Source organism: Trichoplusia ni, unplaced genomic scaffold, assembly GCF_003590095.1.
Source record: "Trichoplusia ni isolate ovarian cell line Hi5 unplaced genomic scaffold, tn1 tig00004095, whole genome shotgun sequence".
Taxonomy (NCBI): Eukaryota; Metazoa; Arthropoda; class Insecta; order Lepidoptera; family Noctuidae; genus Trichoplusia; species Trichoplusia ni.
Window position 1 is genome coordinate 1 of NW_020800512.1, and position 20,757 is coordinate 20,757.

Below are 20,757 nucleotides of genomic sequence, written 5' to 3' on the forward strand. Positions count from 1 at the left end.
ATGAGTGAATAGCTTCAGAGGATCTGTTTCCTTAATATTGGGACCTCGCTCGCCTGCTGGGAATAAACTTCCGGTTGACCTCTAAATGTACTATAATCGCTTGACCAATTGAAAGATTCAGACAGCCTCTCGTGTTCTTCGGGATCTTCCTCAACATCTTCGGCTGTCTCTTCCAGGATAGCTCGAAGCTCCTCCAGCGACATAGGTTCCTCCTCTTCCTCACTGCCCGAATCCACTCTTAGCTCCTCGCCTAATGGCCCACTGAGTATCTACAAGAGTAAATTGCCATTTATGATAATTCTTTTTGATAATGTGACAAATATAATCATATTCATTTATAATTAATCAGAGGGAGAATGCGTGCAAAACTCTAAAAATAAAAGTAAAAAAAAATTGTTAAATATCTACCTCGGAATAAGACATATCAAGGTCATGAGGCCTTTGATTAGGCTGCCAATCATAATCGTCGTCATCGGGAAAATGTCTTCCGGTACCCTACAAAGATGAAAATTGAAAAAAATATTTACTTGTTAGAATTCCCTGATTAACAAAAATATTTGATACAAATATTTATTAGCAGCATACCACACTTTTTGAAGTGCTGGCTTCGGGAAGCCCGACGTCGTCAATAATTCGGTCTGGCTCCATTACCTACGGTTATTTAGGATAGATTAGTTTTTTATTTATTTATTTATTTCAATGATGACAGAATGAAAGAAATAAAAAAAAAAATCTGTACCAGTTAGTCAATTATGCCATTTAATAGTTTATTGGACGACGTAGATCTTGCCTAGTACCTTCTTGTGTCCACGTAGAGAAAATGAGTTAATTTGATTAAGAAATCAATTTTATTTTTGAAAATAAAAACATATTCTTCTTGGAATGATCTGATCAATGAATTTAAAAAAAGAATCAAATTAAAATTAAGAATTTATGAGCAACATTCGTCTGGGGGATAGTGATCATATACACTATAACCACATTTGCACCAGAAAAAATTTGATAGTAGAAGCCGACGAATTGTATTTCTACTCATGATGACACGGAAGTGCCTTATGGAGTTATTAACTTCCGTGTGGCAAATATGACAAATATTTTCCCGCAAGAAATGGGTTTCCTCCCATGGCCACATACACTCTCCTTTATAGCAAGAAATATAGTCGCGTTTATGCAAAAACCGGTCAAGATCCAGGACCACAACCATGATGAATTCCTAAAAAGAAGAGAAAACCACTAATGACTTATTGATACTTTCTGATATTTATTGCTTTCGCTTTTATAATATTATAAAGTTAAGATAGATACGCGAGAAAAACCGTGTGCAGAAAAATAGTTACGAAAACTTGGACGAAACCATATGAAACGCTAGTAGTTTTACGTGAGCGAAATCGATTAACAACACCAGTTATTTTTTTTTTTTTATATCATGAGCATGTATAGTATCGTTTATTAGTAAAAAATATTGAAATAGTAAAATAATATTGTTTTTTTTCATCTCGTTTCATTCCATTCCATCTCATTCCATTTATTTAATAACAAGTGTCAATAACGCCATAAAATGCGCAATTTATTTCATTGTCGCTATATACAGTTTACACTGCAATTATAATATATAGTTCAATATATCAATGGATTCAAACAAAACAACATACTGTACAAAAACATCAAGACTGACGTAACATGACGCCATTCGATTGCGTCATCTGCGTCACGTAAATGCAAGCCCTATTATGAGAATGTGTGCGTGCATTTTGCATGACCTTAGAAAATGTCAATTATTTTTCATATTCTGATAAAAAATGTACTAAAACCTTTATGCAATTCGAAAGTTAATGAAATTTCCTTTATAATGATATATAATAACGACATTTTTTTAAGATAGATGCAAATATAAATCGATAAGAAAATCAAAACATTGACAGAAAAAACATCGCGAGAGATTTGATCGTAGAAATATCACAAATCAAGTTAATAATACATTTATTTTCAATTGTTTTATGTTCTACATAATATAAACAAAAGCAAAATAGACAAGAATACTTACAGTTGTTTATTTTCGTGAGAATCACACAAAAGGAATTTCACCGGTCGCACGTGTCACCAGAATGCACTTGTTTTTACTTGTCGATCCCATTCCCATGACGAAATCCATTCAGTCTAATGGCCGCCCGTGACAGATTCATTCAGTACGTTTTCGTTGCAAAAAAAAATTTACCCAAAAGTCCAAAGAATAGAGAACAAAATCGCATTTAAAAAGTTTGTTAGTTTTGGACGTGGATCCACGCTTAGGCACACGAGGGTAAAGATTTTTCGAACGTGGATCCACGTCTAAAACACACGAAAGGTTAATTATGCCACGGAATCTCATTATGAATTTTTATTACCGTATAAACGTGACGGAAAATTAATATTCAGGTTTTATTTTTTAATTGCCAACGCCATTTTGAAACGGCCGTCACGCCTTCTTTTATAACTACATAACAAATTCTATTACACTGTACGATGCGGTATTTGTTAGAATATATGTTCCAATTAACTTTTTTCAGAAGCCGTGTTTATTAAAATATTTATGTGCTGTAAACACCTCATATTTCAAATGATAGTGCGTTAAAAAGACGTACGAAGTCATCAGTTCAGAAAAAGCTATTATTTTTTTCTTTTTAAGTGTTACTTTACGTATTAAATATATTATGTTATGTAGTTAGAATTAAATAATAAAATGAAACCCCAAGACTAAAACAGTGTTAGTTATTAGAAGATAGTTAAACTACGTACCTGCATTCAATTTAATACGATCGATACGAAAATGTACTACTTAGGTACTAAGTTATAAAACAGGCATTTGATTGGAGGAGGCGTGTCATGTTGTTCATAAAGAACCCAAGACTGATCCCAACCGTCGATCATTAATCTTCTGCCAAAAGAAACGCAACAAAACATCTTGTGTGAACCTCAAAATGATGTTACGCAGGTACATATTTTATTAATTTACGAGCTTGTTAGCTGCTTATAATTTAAACCCACTTTAAAAGTCGACTGTAAAACGCTGAAATATTACACCTGTCATTATTAAAAAAAAATAGAACTTAAATCGAATTCAGAACAATCTTTGCGAACGAAAAAATAGTAATTTTATTAGGTTGGCATTATTATAGTCTTAATATCCAATTAAAAACTTGTGCAAATATTGGTTAATGCTGTTAATCCGTCATTATAATATTTTGTAAGTTACTTGAGTACCTATTAAAAACAAAATTTCCGATGTTAATGTCAGTTTTAGGTTATTCGCGCTATAAATGATCCTTTTTATTACTTTGCCCTTCAAAGTTTTATGGAAGCAATAAGAATAAATCATATTTAATCATATAAGCCGAAGGAATGAAAACCAGCATTCTGTGAAATGAGTTGACGAGGAAATGAGTCAAGAGAAACTCTTAAGGGTTGTTGACATTACGGAGATAATCAGTTATGACCGTAACGGAAAATTACGTGAAGCTATCGGTGCTTATAAATTACCTCAATATTCTAAGTAGTGTATTTTGAACTCTTTTTATCATATTAGTCATCACGAATCTTGGTCCTAGACCCTAGTTTACATTGCCATAACCATTGTCAACTTGTTATATTTTGGAGTTTAAACTGTTACCTACTTATGTTTTTATTTGTTTTCTTTATAACCATAGTTGCACGGAAGAGTCAAATCATCTTAATATAACGACAACAAAAAGAGGATAACTTTAATACCATCGTGTTAGCCTCCACTTAGATTGAATCTAGGCAAAGGCTAGACCACCAATAAGAAAGAGAATCTTGTCATTATTGTCTATTGTTGACCTCTGAATACTAGCTAGACAGTACATTTGTTTCAATAAAATATAATATAGCGTTGTAAACATAATCCTTACCTTTGTTTTGCGATCAATCGCACAATAATGTGTTTACAATTAACGAAACAACAAAGGAGTTACACATCGTCCTTTATGCAAGATTATAACGGACTTGTTAATAGGATTTTTAGAATTTAACGTGTCTTATTTAGAGATGTCAGATGGAGACTGCATGTTATAAAAAGCTGTTATGTTATGCTTGAGTGCTGCTAGTAATTTTTTTTTTAAATTTGCTTGTCAGTGATTATGAATCATCCATAGTAGAATTCTAAATTCGATTTATGTTAATTTTTTAATCAAGTAACCATTCGGCACTCTGCATTCTTCTTGGCATTTGAGAAAAGGTTAAACGTCAAATCGAATTCGTACTATTCGCTTAAGAAAAGCAGAACTTAATCTGTTGTACCAAAAAAGAGGTGTGAATGAAAAGTCATCATTCTGGGTCTCACTCTCCAAGAGACACAATAAGTTCTTGTCTGTTTCCAACTTAACAATAGATCTAGAGTTGTCTAGACGTTTCTTTATCTGTATTATGTGAACACTATTGATATATTGTGACGATATTAATAACTATCAAAGAATTATTCCTATTTATAGATATTTATCTTATAATACAAGAAGTATTTACTGCATTTTCATACCAAAATAGTAAGCATGTTTTCTCGTATATGTCAATACTACATGTACCAAGCCAATTCTTTGTTACGGAATGAACAACATAATTGTTGTCATCTGTTTATTATAATCAAACAACAAAGACAAGACATTCTATCACAACTAAATCTAACACGAAAACATACGAACAAACAAACCAAGAAACAATAAAATTAATCGCGTGACGTTTCGCGCGTCCGGTGCGATATCGGTACAACAAGGGGCTATTGAGGCGAAACAATCGGCGCACACACTAAATGCGGTTACATTGTCCCTTATGGCCCGGCTACGTGACCGAGCGCAGAACTACGCAGGAAGTGGACGCGCCGATAACGATATCACACTTAGTGCCCACTCTGTGTCGGTGTAAACAAAGCCTGCGCTGCGCATACGCCGTGTGCCCCGCGTTCCAGCTTCTAATTTTAAGCTCACTTTGCTTGACGTTAATGAGTCGGACAGGGAACGAGTTGAACATCTGGTCAACGGTTTGTAGGGATGCGGGTTTCAGTCATTCTTACTCTGTAGTCGCAGGAAAAATACCAAGAGACTGATCTCAGACTAGAACTTTTGTCAATTTAAGTTCTAAACAGACGAAATGATATTGAATAATGTCAATGATTATTCTTCTTTATTCATGAATCATTATGAAAATTTAGAAGAAACCGATCATAGACAATATTAAATATTTACAGATTAAAAGTCAAAGTTTTAAGTATTGAACACTACAGAAAATAACACATTACCAACTAATTTACTGCTAAAACAACCGTTTAGGAAAATTACGAATTTCTTATTTATTCCCGCCTTAACACCAAACACTAAAACAAGTCATAAAACGAAATACATGGCACTGATGTTAATAGTAAATATTTATTGACCAATTAGAAAACGACGATTACCGCTGGCCTCTCCTGATTGGTCCACTGAAACTTTCTAACATCAGAGTCGTGCAGTTGGCAATAAGTTTACTTTGTATTCTAAAATTAAAAGTTTAAATTATGTGCGTCGTGAAAGCTAGGACTATAAAATGGCGGACAAGGTCACATAATAGATAAGATAAAGTCTAACATTTAAAGTACAGTGTGAAGATGAGAGAGAGATTGTTGCTTATTTTCTGTTTAAATTTAGAATTTTATGGTTTATTTTTTATTCCGCCAACATACTGCCCACTGTACGCCAGGATCTACAATGACAGACAATCAATAACTTCGTGACACGTTGGCTTAGTGTGGCCTTAAGAAAATGTTACCATATTGGAAAACGCAAGCATATTAATAGAAGATGTGGGACAAAGTATAATGTCCTCTTTTCACGTTCAAAGGTCTCTTTCTCAGGAACTTAACAAGACTTCTTGATGATTTCGGGATTTGTTTTAGCGACTGTAATTTGTAACTGCAACTTTACCGAATACCTACTTCATTTTAGCTGCTTATTTATAATACATATTTTACAGTTAGTCTGCATGTGAAAGTCACCAAATCACTATCTGGGGGAGTAAAGAAAATCATTAAATGATAACCTTACATTAACCCAACAAGTTTATTACTGATCCTCGGTATGTAATTGAGTTTGACCATAAACGTCACAATTACATACTTTATGTTCAAATCTATTTGGCCTATGACATCGTTGCAATGACCATCTAACAAAACTCTAAACACTGCTTCTAGACCCTTATTAACACTTAGATTAGATATTTCAGGAAAGTCTTGATCATTTAACGTTTTATTAAATGTCATTATCCACCATTTTGCAATAATAACTGCTTAATTTATGTGGTATTTATGGCAAATTATAACATTATAGCTATGTGAATTCGGCTTGTTTCTTCCCCTAAGGAGGTAAGATAGAAAATCTATTAAGAATCTGTGTTTGTGTGCCAATTTAATGAAATAATATTAACGTAGCCATATTTTTACGAAGTACAACGGCTGTTCTAAATATTTGAATGAAGAGTTGACATTATTATGATGGTAGCACGGACACGATTGGCTGCGAATTGTGACGGAAATTTCCGAATGTTTAAAAACAGAATAATGTAATGTCGGTGTTTTTATTTCATTAAGTTTCGAAGTCTAGTGATGGCGATAGTTCTTGTTTAGTCAGTGGAGTGTTGTAAAATGTAAAGTAATATAGGGCAATTAGGTAATTGCTTTATACTAACCATCCGCTTGATATGGCTAACTATGCGTTTAAATTGTTACAGGTTACTGTAAACTTAGAGTATTTATAACGGCTTCGAGTAATTACAAGCTCCATGTTGAATGTTCCGTTGCCATCCATTTTATGACGAGTCGAAGAACTCTGTTGTATTTATGCGGGTTTAATTATATTTCAGGCAGTTTTCTTGACAATAATTATTAATTCAGAACGTAAGTTAGTAGGTAAACATGTGCATTAAAAGCCTGTCTTGTATTTTTCTGAAATAATTCAATTTCCAATCCTGAGTCATCGTCGGCAAACCTAGATACAACACCTTGACCAGAATATTTGAATGACAAAACTGTTTACCGCCTAATGGAGGCAAATAAAATTAATTCAGTGCCATCGGAATCGATAGTTGAAAATTATAATAAATCGAATTGGAAATCGACTATTGTGTTCAATAAATAAAACGTGAACTAAATCTACAAGTTGTCCGAGCTTACGTAGGCGTTAGAGAAAAAAAAGCGGTTCTATATTCAAAGTTTGTTGTTCGGCCAATCGCGTGGCCGGTAGGCGTGGCAGCGGGCTGCGATTGGCGGACGGCGAGGCGGGCGCAGCTAGCACTGATGGATCGCACGATTATAACGTTAGCGATGCGATGTTAGTCGATGGTCTTCTAGCGTGGCGAGCGCGTCGGCGAGGGAGCGCTCATAGACAAATTTGGCTACAGATGTATTTACTTTTTATAACTAATAAATCATTTATAATATATATTCAAAGTAATGTTAAATACCTTAACATAATCAAGATTTTTTTTTTATTCGGGTCTGTTAAAATGTATGCTTACGTTAAAACGTTCACATATTATCTCACTTTCGCAATCTTCCAAAACGCAAAAAAAACAGCCATCAAACAAATAAACCAGACAAAGGTCCGGTAGAATCCATAAATTATTTAAAAATACATTAAAAAATCAACTCGTAAAATGTGAAATATAAAGTTATGACAGCACTGTATCTTTGACACTTGGGCATTAAACTGTCATGGCTGACCTCGGATTGCCATTTTAGGTTTTATTTGACAAGTTATTGACGTTTATCAAAAGGTGAAAAAGAGCTTATAAAGCTACATGGGGTTAGTTGTATCTTTTTGTGGTCTTACCCGCGTTTCTATCTTCATCAACATGAAGTGTAGCAATATGTTAAAGTGGGCAAGTTTGAAAAAAAAAGAAATTTATGTTTTACAAATAGCACTATATTTACCCGATTCTCTTTTTCCTCATTTTCAATTTTCAAGGTAGATCTGAGAGTATTTATAGCCGTGTAATTTTGACTCTAGTGAACTTAATAAAATTGTACTAGTAATGTGCTAATGTAGTATAAATTATTATAAAAAAATGGAAATTAAATTATTAATTATCAGGTAGCATAAGGAATTTTAGATAGTCAGTTTTTCAAGTTTAGTCCTGCGTTGGCAGCTCCTTTTATGGTTAGCGATTATCAAAGTTCATGGATACATAAGTGCCATTAAAAAATATCAAGATAAGATGAACATGACCAAAATATAGGTTTAGATTGGCGTACAGGTACAACGCTTTACTTTGGAGACCGATTGAATAGAATTCATATCAAGTGTTGGTTGTTAATTCTCGAGCCTTGGCTGAAGAAACCCGTGCCAAGAAGTGGGACTATTATAGGCTGAATTGGATTGTTGGCTTGAACAGGATTATGATCAGTACAGAAAAAAAAGGAGTTGCTTATTCATTGACTGTTTTTTATTTTAATAAGACACCTGTGATAGCCGAAAAAATCTTGGAAGTACTGCAAAGTAATCTCATGTATATACCACTGATATCTTCATAAAATGAAATACGAAAAAAAAGAACAGTCGAATGCGAGCCGTACTTGCGATATTGAAGACTGAGGTACATCCTTCAAAGAAATTGATCATTAATCAAATGGTGTAAAAAAAAAAAAGATTTTACTCCAATCTGCAGATTTCAACTGATATCACGGTTCATGAAATACAGCCTCGTGACTGACGGGCAGAAAGGGACTTAGTAATGGGACTCTTTGGGTAAGGAGCCCTATCATATGTAACTATACTCACTTGCATATTTGACACAAAACACAAGAAAAAAAGATAACATCCATCGAAGTACCTTCCCTTTCCCGACCTTGTAGGTCAGATAAATCAAATTGTCCTATAAAGATTGTCTCCCCGGAATCGAAGGCGGTTACTTATCAGGATGCCGATACCGAAGCGCCGGCCCGCGAGCCGTAATGACGGCGTCGTAAAACCGGACGTAAACCGTACGGGCGCAGTGCGGCGCTGGTGGAACGTGACGTCATCTATTCACAAAGGGAGGGTTTTAACTGAAGTATTCTTACATAATCTATCTTGGAGATGAAGACGTTTCGATCGGCTGCCTGAAATTTTGTCAGTTTAAACATGAGTCGACATCGTAGTTAGAAAAACGAAACTTGAATGAGCGGACAGGACTCTTAGCCAAACGGGGTGATGGTAGATGAAGTAAATTTATTCCTGAATGATGGCCAAAACTTGGACGGCATAACCCCGGGTAGGCCTTATGATATAAAAAAGAGGCAGAGGATAAGGACATGAATAAGTTATGGTATAAGCAGTGTGTTATTGACGGCTGACGATGATAAAGTAAAGGTGTATATGGCAAATATTTATCAGGAAAATTCTTAATGTAGTTAGGATCAGTTTCTTGAAAACCTAAAATCACCTAAAACCTAAAATTAGTAAAAATATTAATTACATTATAAGACACTTAATAATAAATCAATATGACCTAGTAAAGCTAAAAACAATATTCCTCAAACCAACCTAGAGAAATACATCCGATTTCACAGATCGAATCGCAAAGCTTCCTCAAACATCGTAACAGTCGAGCGGCACTCAATGCCAAATACATAAACACGCGCAGGCTAATTTAAAACCCATAGCGGAACGGTAGTAGCTATTCGAACAATACGGACACTGTAAGTAGCAATGTGACTATTTTACACGTCGAAGAACATTACAACACTATCCGGCGAGGTTAAAAGCATGACGATGTGTGTCCAAGTGTCTCTACCACCTTTGAATAGGTTTTTTATAGTCGACGGAGCTGTCAGCACAAAGGGAAGTCGTAAAACCTCGTAAAACCGAAGTGTCTATATGATGCACGACCTTCTGACATATAGTTTATGGACGCTAGTGACGTGCCGCGGCGATTATTCTTAATCCTTGTTTATGGTTAGTCGATTGTCTGGTTATATCGATTGACGATTTTGTTTAGTTTGTTCCGGTGATATTTGTGATTGTTTTTAATGTATTCAGTTACATTCTGGTATTTTTTTTTACTGTGAGTCATTTTGTATAGATTCAATCTTGTAATGTTTTATGTTTGCGGAATTATACCTTGTGGGGAAACTGGTTATTACCAAGATTTATGATTTTTAAGGGACTTGACAGATGTCTTTATAAAAGGTGTTAAAATACAGTAAGACCGGCATACAATAAAGTTTCACTGATTCATTTCTTTGTGCATTTCGGTAAACAGTTACGACATTAATACCACAATTTTTTTTCTGTCATCCCTAACTTTTTACTAGGACGAAGAATACATTTAGCAAGTAGCATTTCTAGTTTTATGCAGTGCATTTTATGCAGTGAATTGCATCTTGTATCCGTTATTTCGTACATACAATTTCAAAACACAGCCGTGAATGAATGGAGTTTTAGCTCTTGGAACACTTTGTCGTTAAGCTGTACTTGGACTTGGGGAGGTCTTATGATTGAAATGAATTTTTATAGTAACTGACTATCGTGACACTTATTCATTATTTGACTGGAGTGCTTAATTATGAGGCCACCGCGTCAGCTTCTGAGTTTGGGTCCGAAACTAGTCGGGCACTCCCGATAAATACGGGCGTGACTAGCGTTGCTAGGCGTCCGGATAAAGCCGGACATAGTTAGGCTTTTTGATTGCATGTCCGGCTAAAATAAACGGTGTCCGTTTTGTCCGGCTTTTGTTAGGCTTTTTACGATAAGTAAAATGATGAAGTTATTTTTTTTTTAGTTAAAAATGTCTTATTTGTTCATAAATGTTTAATTATCTAGAATTTAAGTTTATTGTGTAACTCAAAGAGAAAAAGTTTTTATTTTAATAATCAAAAGACTTGATTTTACATAAAAAAAATTTTCGTACCTAAATCCTCAATAATATAGGGTGTCCGGCTTTTTTTACCAAATGTCCGGCCAAACTGGCTGCCTGGCTGGTCTGTCTGGCTATTGGGTTTGGTGACCTGGCAACGCTAGGCGTGACTAAACCGTTGCTTTGTCAAATATTTAAATGATATTGTTCAATGACGTGAAGATTCTCTGAATTGTCGTCAATCATTTAAGCATCGCTTTTACTATCTAGAATAATCATTTGATGTCTGCCAACCTTTCATACAAATCCTTGCAGAGTTTCGGCCCAATTTTAATGAATTCTTTATTCTTTCTATTTACATACACTAAAACCATTGAGGTTGTCGTGGTTAAGCTGAAACTAACAAATGTCTGCATTATTATTATTGTTAACGTATCTTTTGTAAAATCACCACAGACATTGTGATAATTCTTAGTATGATACCCTATTAACGATAGCTATTTTGTTTTCGGCGGTTGCAACTCCGAAAGCAATAAACTAGCAAAACCTACTGAATGTATGTCAATGGTTTGAATTGAATTATATCTATCACTTCAATTTCACAATTCAGGTAATATGCTATTGAATTCTAACATACAAATAATCAATCCCATTCAGGTATCATATGACCTTCGTCGGCGTCAGTTTGAATCTTGACAAGACCTAAGTTTTTTCGAATTCATGAGTTCACAAAGTACCTAATTATCACTAAAAACGGGGATGGAAAACAGGACAGCTAAGAAATGTGGTTTAAACCACGTCAAATGCTTACAGGCCGTATAATCGCCCCTCTCAATCCTCCGTCATTTCACCAAGTATCTCATAAACCGTGATAGGAAGGTTTTTTCTTGCAAATGATGTATGCCTGTTGCCGCTATTACGAAATATAATAGAAGTAAATATCGAGGTTGAACAACGATTCTTACGGACTTCAGCCTGATAGATGACCATATTTTTATCTTCAGCATACCCTTAATAAAAGAATTGCGGAGCCAATTACCTCTTGTTTTAAGCTATGTTTCGTCCAGTAGGCACTACCCAATTTAATTGATCATGCACAGCATAAAATTTCTAGCTTTAATTTAAATTGATATGAATCTAAATTAAATTGATTACACATATAAATGTCCTCGAATAAAATAGAAAGCATTAACCATCACTTGGCACATAACTTATTCAAACTGTTTGGCAATGCATTTAATAGTTAAAACTTTATGCCTTACATTGACCTGGTTTTAAAACTAACCATTTTAAGATCAATATAAAGTAAATTAAAATTCTATCTAATTAAAAGCTATCAATTAACTTTAAAAATAGAGAGAGGGTTTTGCTTGAACCTATAGTATATTTTATATAATATATGAAATAATGGTTTCGCAAAAGTATTAGTTTCTGAATGCAAATAAGCACCTGCTATTCAAATAATCATACATCTTCTCATTAAAAGAAAAAATATCTGCCTATGTAATTGCAGTGAAAGTAATTGAATTGCAGTATTTTATTGAATTTTATTTAGACAAACAAACTATTCTAATCATGGTCTTCACAATTTAATATAATATCCAGGGGCAGGTGTTATAGTATAAATGCTCATCTAATTCTTTCAATCCCGGATCAACAGGAACAACTAATGAAAACCAACAAGCACTTAAACTTGGTGTCCCCAGGGCAACTATAGACTATCTTGAAACCCACAAGGAATTGAAATGAAACTACGGGCAGACCCTGCCTGTGACCATGATACCTGCAAAGGTGTCGAAATGTCGGGAGCTAAAATCTAAAATTAAACCGCGATAAAATCCTTAAAACTAGTTCCATTTCAATGTCTAACATTCGCGTAAACCTAAGAAACCACTATGTAACCCACAAGGAAATTGACCAGGAGTAGGAACGCGTTATTGAAGCCAGACAGTCCCTGAAATAGGCCTCACACATCCCGCAAGTCTGCTACATAGCTTAGAAGGAACACACATTTCAATAATTTCTCGGAACCAAGACACTTTAAATACCTTTCAACTTTGTTTATTTACGTTAAAAATAACAATAACAATATACTTTAAACATAGTGTCACTTAACACTAAAGTGCCGCTTTTGTTTACTTTGTTAAATACTTGGAAATCAGTAGCTTGGTCACACGGTACTTTTAAGTTTTCGGTACTTATTTAAGGGTCAAATGGTCTTGTTAAATTGTGAGAATGTAAACTTGATTTGAGAGGTGGAATAAATTGCCAAGTTGATAACAGTCCCAAATCAGACAGTTCGTAGTAAATTTGAAGATTCCATCCAGGAAATTTTTAATAGGTGTTTGAAATTACACAGGAACTAAAATCAATTTTAGTCTTATTTTTTTTAATTTGATGTCGTAAAATTTCAAGTTCGAGGCACAGGACATGCATCTAAACGTAGATCACACATGATGTCCTACGCTTGGATCGAACCCGCGAGGCTTCACGCAGTGGGTTTAACGTGGTGACGTTTCACTCATGCAGTCATTAACCGTAATTCTTTTAAAATATTTGTGTAGAAGTTAAACTTAACAAGGGTAAAACTAGGGCAATCGTTTTTAAGTTTTTATTTAACAGCAAACCGTCTCCACCAATCTTGTTACCTACAAACTTACATCATTCTTCAAGTAATTACTAACTAGAAGATTCGAAATACTCCAGTGTTAAGCTTCTATGTTATTATGTCTTGATACTTGATAGCGGCGAATTACTCTTGATGCTTTGATTGCTAATCACTAGCCGTGATTGTTGGTCTAGCTTGTGCAATTAACGGGGTTACACGTGTAAATATCTAACAGAATTAAGTTATTTTTTTCTCTGGTCTGTATCTATGTTGGAATTAGATTCCAGTCTTATTTTCATTAGGATTTATAGGATAGAACTACTGACAATTTGATAATTATGATGTTTTAAGTCTGCAGTATATGGCTAAATTCGTAACGACTGTATGTTCTTGAAGCTGTTCCTACCTAAGTTCGCTTAGTTAGAGGTTCTAGTTGTGTTCACCAGAGATTTGCATTTTAGGAATGGTCTACGGGGCTTAATGGACCAAATGACAGCTACCGACAAATAGACACAGGCTGGTTGGCACACATTCGTCAGTTTTTTTACTGTGAATTTATTGTGAATTGACTTTATTCTGAAGTCAAAGGAGGAAAACATTGACTTGTATTGAAGCATAGAATACTCCATCATATAAAACAATTGAACAGTCACATTAATTCTCTTCTCTTTTGTCAACAGCGGTTTCCCTGGACGCATTAGTAGAGAACTGTCACAAACTCCTGGAGAAGTTCCACTATTCGTGGGAGATGATGCCTCTAGTCCTGGTCATCCTCAACTACGCGGGCAGTGACCTTGAAGAGGCTTCACGGAAAATTGATGAAGGTAGGCCTTAGAGATTGTAGTTGCAATTGCTATTGTTGATGGCGAAGCGATTGTTTCAAATTGTTAGATGAATTTGCTCCCGGAGATATACATACATTTTGGAGTAAGACTGTGTTTGTGGAAGAGAGATGGTACGCTACAGGGTGTTGAGTGCTTTCTCGCTCTCACTGTTACTGTCTTGCTTTAAGAGCTGTGCTGTCTCCAGGAAAAAGGTATTTGCTTGTAGTGAAATGTTTATACATATTGCATAGGGGGAACAGAAGTTTTATTTTTGTGTCAAATGAACTTAAATTTAATAAGTTATGTTATGAAAGTTATAATTTTCGTATTTGACATTTTTAGTCGGATTTTGGTACTAGAAAATAAAACTTCTGTTTTTATTAATTTTCTACTTGCAAATTCTGTTACTATACAGATACTCTTATTATAGGTACAGTTCGTTTGCCCAATAGTGTAAGAATATATCATGAAAATAGATCTCAGAAGTATTAAGACTATTGACAGTAATTCCACAGGCTAAAAACATTCATCTGTAAAAATATAAGGTTATAAATCAGACATTGGTCAACCAACTGTACATAATAATTATGATATCCATAAAAATATATACACTTTACCTATTATTACTAATTATTTTTAGTGAAAATTATTTCTACCCAATTAAGAAACACCATTAATTATTATTAACTAATAAAACATAATATTTGTAACAAAACGTCCGTGTTAAATAATGGAATTAAAATCTATTTTCATGTTTAATAATTTGTAAATATAAATAAGTAATTCGGTAAGAATATTTTTATTTTAGTTCATAACACGGAGATATTGAAAATTCATATTATTATACGCTACTATCTCCTGTGATACCTACTTGTCATAATATCTATTTGTTTTTAATTTTACTTCCGATTGACTCGGTCCTGCTTTAAAAGCTATGTTTTGTATCCAGAATAAAAAAAAGATTAAAACAATATAGCAATAGATGTTACGAGTCTAGATTTTTACTAGATATATACAACATGTTTACTACAATCTGAAAAAAATAATATTTACGTGATAGGTAAAGTGTTCTTAATGTGAATGATCTTATTAAACAAACGAATTATTTTGTTTGTGCATTGCGATTTAATGTATGCAAAGTGAAAATATTTTGTCTTTGCTTTGGTTTTTTTTTCATGTTTACGTCATCTTTTATATTGTAGATATAATATCCCAAAATATTTACCTATTTGTTTAAAGAAAGTTAGAATCTGCCTATGAATTTTACGTTGTCATTGAGTTTGTTACCGGTTTTTTTTCTAGGACTGAAGACGGCTTAAAAATGTCTAAATTAAAACTTTTGATTTTGGTTTCGTAATTATTAGAGTTTTCTCTTAAAAAAATGGGTTCTGATAAGCGTTTTTATGCGAGAAAAAGCTTAAATTAAATTAAGGTTCATTTACAACAATATTTGTTTTTCAAAAAAGGGTCTTTAAAAAAAAATGTTTAAATCATTTCGTCTTAAGTGAACAGTCATCAGTGAATCTATTTTAATAAAACAGAAACATTAAAAAATAATGTTTTTAAAGACTTCACGCAAAATATTTTCACTTATACACTAAACGTTAAAAAAGGACTGCATAATATTCTTAACAACAACAAAAAAATGTTTCCAATACTCCTAAAAATATGACTTATTATAAATTCAATACCTCACTGTAAAACTTGATTTGTTAATTGACTTCTATCATTGCCTAAACAGTTGCTGATTATACCCATGCAGTTCTTTTTCACATGCAAAGCGAATGTCCAATATGCGCATTTCTCCCCAGGGAAGCTGATGATAGACGAGTACGCGAGGAAGCACAACCTGAATGTCTTCGACGGGCTCGAGCTGAGGAACTCGACACGCCAGTACGGACTTTAATAGTAATACATAGTTTTTACCCACTCGCAAACAGGCAAACACTGGTCGTATTAATTAAAGGTTCTTGAATGCTGATCAAAATAATTGATAAACGACTGAATATTAGGTATTTTATATAAGGAGCTGCGGTTTGTTTTAATACCAGAGACCTACAGCTTTCAAGTATTACGTAACGCAATTTAATGAGGGGTCTAATACACTATTATACTACTAATATATATATTCGGTGCATTAAAATGGCGGCGGGGGTTTTATTCAAATATAAGACAACGAATTTAGAATCTTGCAAAACCGCAACCACTTTCTTCGGGAAAATGTAAAATGTTGCGTTACATTACGTATAGGAAGGGTACAGAAAAACGTTACGATGCGTTGCATAGGGGAGAGGGAGGGTCTAAAATCTTCAAAAATTGCGTTACGTAAGTAATACTTGAATGCCCCCTCAGCAAGTTGTGTGTAGAGCGATTTCTCTCTTTCACATCTGCAATAACAATACTTTAAAATATGGCGGTAGGCCTTCTGCATTTTAAAAAAGCGCAGTTTATAGTCACACTGTGACGTCATTCTATCTCTGCCATTCAGCTTTATCGTGACAGAGACAGTATGATATTAATGTGTTGTTTTTAAATACGGGTATGAGTTGTCATTAAAAGACAAGTTCAGATCAGCATTCCTGAAACTTTGGTTAGGTTTTGATAGTACATTCGATGACAAACATTTTAAATTAACAGGGTTGTTTGTAGCATTGATAGTCCGAAAGAGTCTTTTTTTCTGAAAGAAGCAAACCTGAATACTGGCTATATTAGCTTACTCAAGCTTTTATTATAACTCGCGATTGTTAAATGATGGTTGCGCGAGGTTATTGTGTAGCAGACAACCCTAGAGAATCACAAAATTAGAATATTTTGATTTTTAAAGATCCTGAATCGAACAAAGATATTTAAATTCCCAATAAAGGTATTCTACCTATAATGATTTCAGTCTGAGCAAAAGCCACCAACGGTAGTTTTTTTCCATAGTCGTTTACTTAATTGTTTGATTTTCATCGCGTGTCAATCAACGTGCAAATTAGTATTAATTAATTGATAGATGTGATAACGGCACGGTATATCAGGTAATTAGCTAGTAAGTTAATTCAATTTAAACGTAGGAAAGTAGGTACTTCGCAGACGAGGCAACGCGAATCATATTTTCTAACTACCATGTATACCATGAAACCGACTTCAAATCTAATTAAATTTGCACCAAACGACAGGTTATTCACGTTAAATAAAACAGAAACAATAGGGATGACGACAATTTTTTTTTTCAGTGTCCGTCTTTTAGTTTTCTGTATAATAATTTTTTTTTTAAGATTTTTTCCTTTTATACCCTGTCGACATCCCTATTCATCCAGTCTGAGGTCTGAGGTCACAATCATAAAAATGGATAGGAAAGTTAAGAAGTTCCTCTTTTTTAAAGTCTGTTTAAAAGTAAAACCTGTGCAGTTGTGCAAGCGCAACAACGCAATAAATGGCGTAGAGTGGCATCTCTTTCTTACAACTGTTATAAGGGTTGGTAAGAGGCCCTGCCGACCTTCTATGTATCATTCTATGCTTTTAATCTGAAGTCGTCGTGTATAATAGCATCTTTAAAGCTATTCCCGTATTGCCTCGTGTATGAAGGACAGTTTTAAACAGTTCCGATATTATTTAAAATTCTATTTCAGTATTATTAGAATAGCACAAGACCAGTTGATTATCTTGTTTTTTCTTGTAAATTTATCTTTCTGTATATCTGAAACACGTGTAATTTAGTAAAATACGAATTTAACACACGTTAAATATTGAGATAATTATTGTTTCTTATTTAAAAATAATAGATAAAAATGTTTGTCATTGATTTTACTAATTAAATTGTAATTAAATTATCGATGCCAACTTTGTTCATGTCACTGATATTATAAACTCAGAAATGGTTAAAACAAATTATTTTCAAAACACTAATATACTGAACCAAAAACTTCAAATTTAATTGTAAATTCAATTAAAGAAAAGTACATAAACTTTTATATCTTTGCGCCCTTATTCGGCCCTTATTCTTATTCATGAAATGGATATTGCCAATTAATTTTAAAGTAATGTTTATGAAGGATTATTTTACACTCCACGTGACGTTGTTAATATCTATTCACCCCTATATTCAACGCATAAACTATAAAGTTTTTAAGCTGTACTGTGCAGGCCAAGAAAATAACTTCCTCTTTGTAATTATACATATCTTATAATTATTGATATTACTCGAAAAAAAACAATAAAAAATCAGTGTTGAATTTCGTCGTACTTTTTTCTATTCTATCGATTTTATGTATGTGCACCGATTACGACAAGATTTCACTAATAGCAATAGCGATCAAACAATCGATAAGAAATTTCGGGGTATCATCTGTAGGGGGCATCAAATTAATTATAAAGAGAAGTAGAAACTTTGAAATCGTTTTTCAATAATGTGTCAACAAATATTTGACGTCAAATATGGTTATGTAGAATATCCACACAGAAACATAAACATATATAATATTTTTTGTAATGAGTCATTTGCATTTCATTCTCCACTGTCAGTTTTGAAATACTAAAATAGGTTTTATTTATCTCATTAATTTATAAAGTACCAATGTCAGACATTCGACTCGTAAAATACATAGTTTGGGACGAAACAGAACTTGCAAAGTTTCCACACAATAATTATTTTATTTGATGCTGTATACAGACGTAATAAATCACGGGAAATACGAGTTTAATTGATAATAAACTATAAAATTTAAATTTATTGGTTGCCAAATACAACTGTACTAGCAATTTACAAAGCCTTGATTCGATTTTATTACTATAAATAAGATATCTATGAGGAAAATTGAATTTTGAGATTTATGGGATCGTATTAATTGTTATAAACATTAATGAAGCTACATATTTGTAAACAGATCTTATGTGGATAATTTGTTATGTTTGCCTTTAACAATAATATTTGGGGGTCTACTATAAAATTTTGCGGTGGTAGGGCACTGTGATAAGTTTGACAACGTAATATTTAATATTATCCAATAAATAAAGTAGTAATCCTGTCAAAAAATGCTTAATTAATGAAGCAACTAATTAAACGTTGTTTTTAAGTCAATGTTTATTGAATTAGCTAACTTAGCCCAAAATGTCAATCAATAAGCTCATAATATCAAGAAAGTATAGCTTTAATTTAAGATTTTCGTTAAAAATAATCGATTTATAATTTTAGTGACGGGAAAATTTAAACTTCGAATTCAGAGTTATCGATATAGTTGAATAATAAATAGCAATAAAATAGTTTTATTTGATTGAAACATACATATTTCAATTGCATTCAAATAATTGTAGACAATTGACTAGTTTAATGATAGTTCTTGTGAAATCTCGCGATTAACCATTCCCTGCGTTACAGTTACGGTTAACCGCTAAAATTTTCGTAATATTTGTGCCGTTTCTTTCGTAAACGGTTATTAAAATTGTTTTATCTTTTATTGCTATCTGTTTTAGATCAGTGGTTAATGATGTGTTGTAAAGTATAACTTAATAATAAGTTTGAAACATTTTTTTTGGTATAATAAATACATCATAACTTTTTTTAAGGAGATATATAAATGTTGCCTGCATTTTGTATGTGAAAAGAGAAAAGATATGCACTTTTTCGTAGTCTGTAAAGGCAGATATTTTATCGGATATTTAAATAATTGTCTTTAGCTGCAATCGACCCGGTAATATTTATGGCATCCAATAAATTACTAGCTCATATCGACAATTTGTTGCATCGATACTTCTGCTGCAACACTAAAAGTAATATTAAAGTAATTATCAATAATTTGTAAAACATATTAGTAAGGAAAAAAAAAACAATGAATAAACAAATTAACTCGTTTAATTAATTGTACACGTTTAACCGATTAATTACAAATGCCCGATGAATTTCGTATCAGCCGATACATTGTGATACTTTGCAAGTTCGGTTTCATCGTCGCTAGTGACATGACAAAATTGTTGCATCGATAAGTGGTCAAGAATGAGCTGTATCACAACACAGTCTAACCAGTCGTGATTTCAACTTTACAGTGACCGGACGAAGGTGGCGAAATTCGATATAAACCATCAGTGACGTTCGAATTTACCGGCCATCATAGTGTTGTGCTAGTGTCGATATTTTATTTAGAATTATTTTCTTTTTTGTAGGAAAATGCTGGAAACTCATAATTTAAGTGGTGTTATCTCGTCGTCCATGGACTTATTTTGAGAATGATACTTTGTTTTACAAGTGCCGTGTTTTGTGTGGACGCTTGCTGTGCGTTGCTGTTATGCGAACGTCGGACAATACTGTGCGTCTTCCTGGAGCAATGGTGAGTAGTTTTTATAATGTTGTGACGCCATGATGGCCGTTATCGCCATCTTCGAGAATTTCAAGTGGTTTCAATTGTTTCTATATTTAAGTGCGCACGAACGCTTTTGAACTGTCGAAATTGTTTGTTTATCGTCGGACTAAGTATAGCTAGTAGGAGCGACATCATC

The 20,757-nt window shown here is 33.5% G+C and overlaps 2 protein-coding genes across 3 annotated transcripts; one reads left to right on the plus strand and one right to left on the minus strand.

Moving 5' to 3' along the window:
- Positions 1 to 7: 7 nt before the first annotated feature.
- On the minus strand, positions 8 to 2,320 carry LOC113508203. Of its 2 annotated transcripts, XM_026891161.1 has the most exons (5): positions 2,045 to 2,320; positions 740 to 1,213; positions 586 to 651; positions 409 to 495; positions 8 to 269 (listed from the first exon to the last, which is right to left on the minus strand). In XM_026891161.1, the coding sequence occupies exons 3-5, from the start codon at positions 646 to 648 to the stop codon at positions 15 to 17; spliced, it is 405 nt and encodes a 134-aa protein (XP_026746962.1). In that variant the 5' UTR covers positions 649 to 651; positions 740 to 1,213; positions 2,045 to 2,320; the 3' UTR covers positions 8 to 14. The 2 variants fall into 2 exon arrangements, with proteins under 2 accessions (XP_026746962.1, XP_026746963.1); XM_026891162.1 differs by lacking the exon at positions 740 to 1,213.
- Positions 2,321 to 14,120: 11,800 nt separating this feature from the next.
- Positions 14,121 to 20,485, plus strand: LOC113508204 (protein doublesex-like; the record flags this gene model as incomplete). Its single annotated transcript, XM_026891163.1, has 3 exons — positions 14,121 to 14,283; positions 16,095 to 16,176; positions 20,425 to 20,485. Coding segments are annotated over 3 exons (306 nt in total), but the record flags the coding sequence as incomplete, so codon positions are not given.
- Between the last annotated feature and the right edge of the window lie 272 nt (positions 20,486 to 20,757).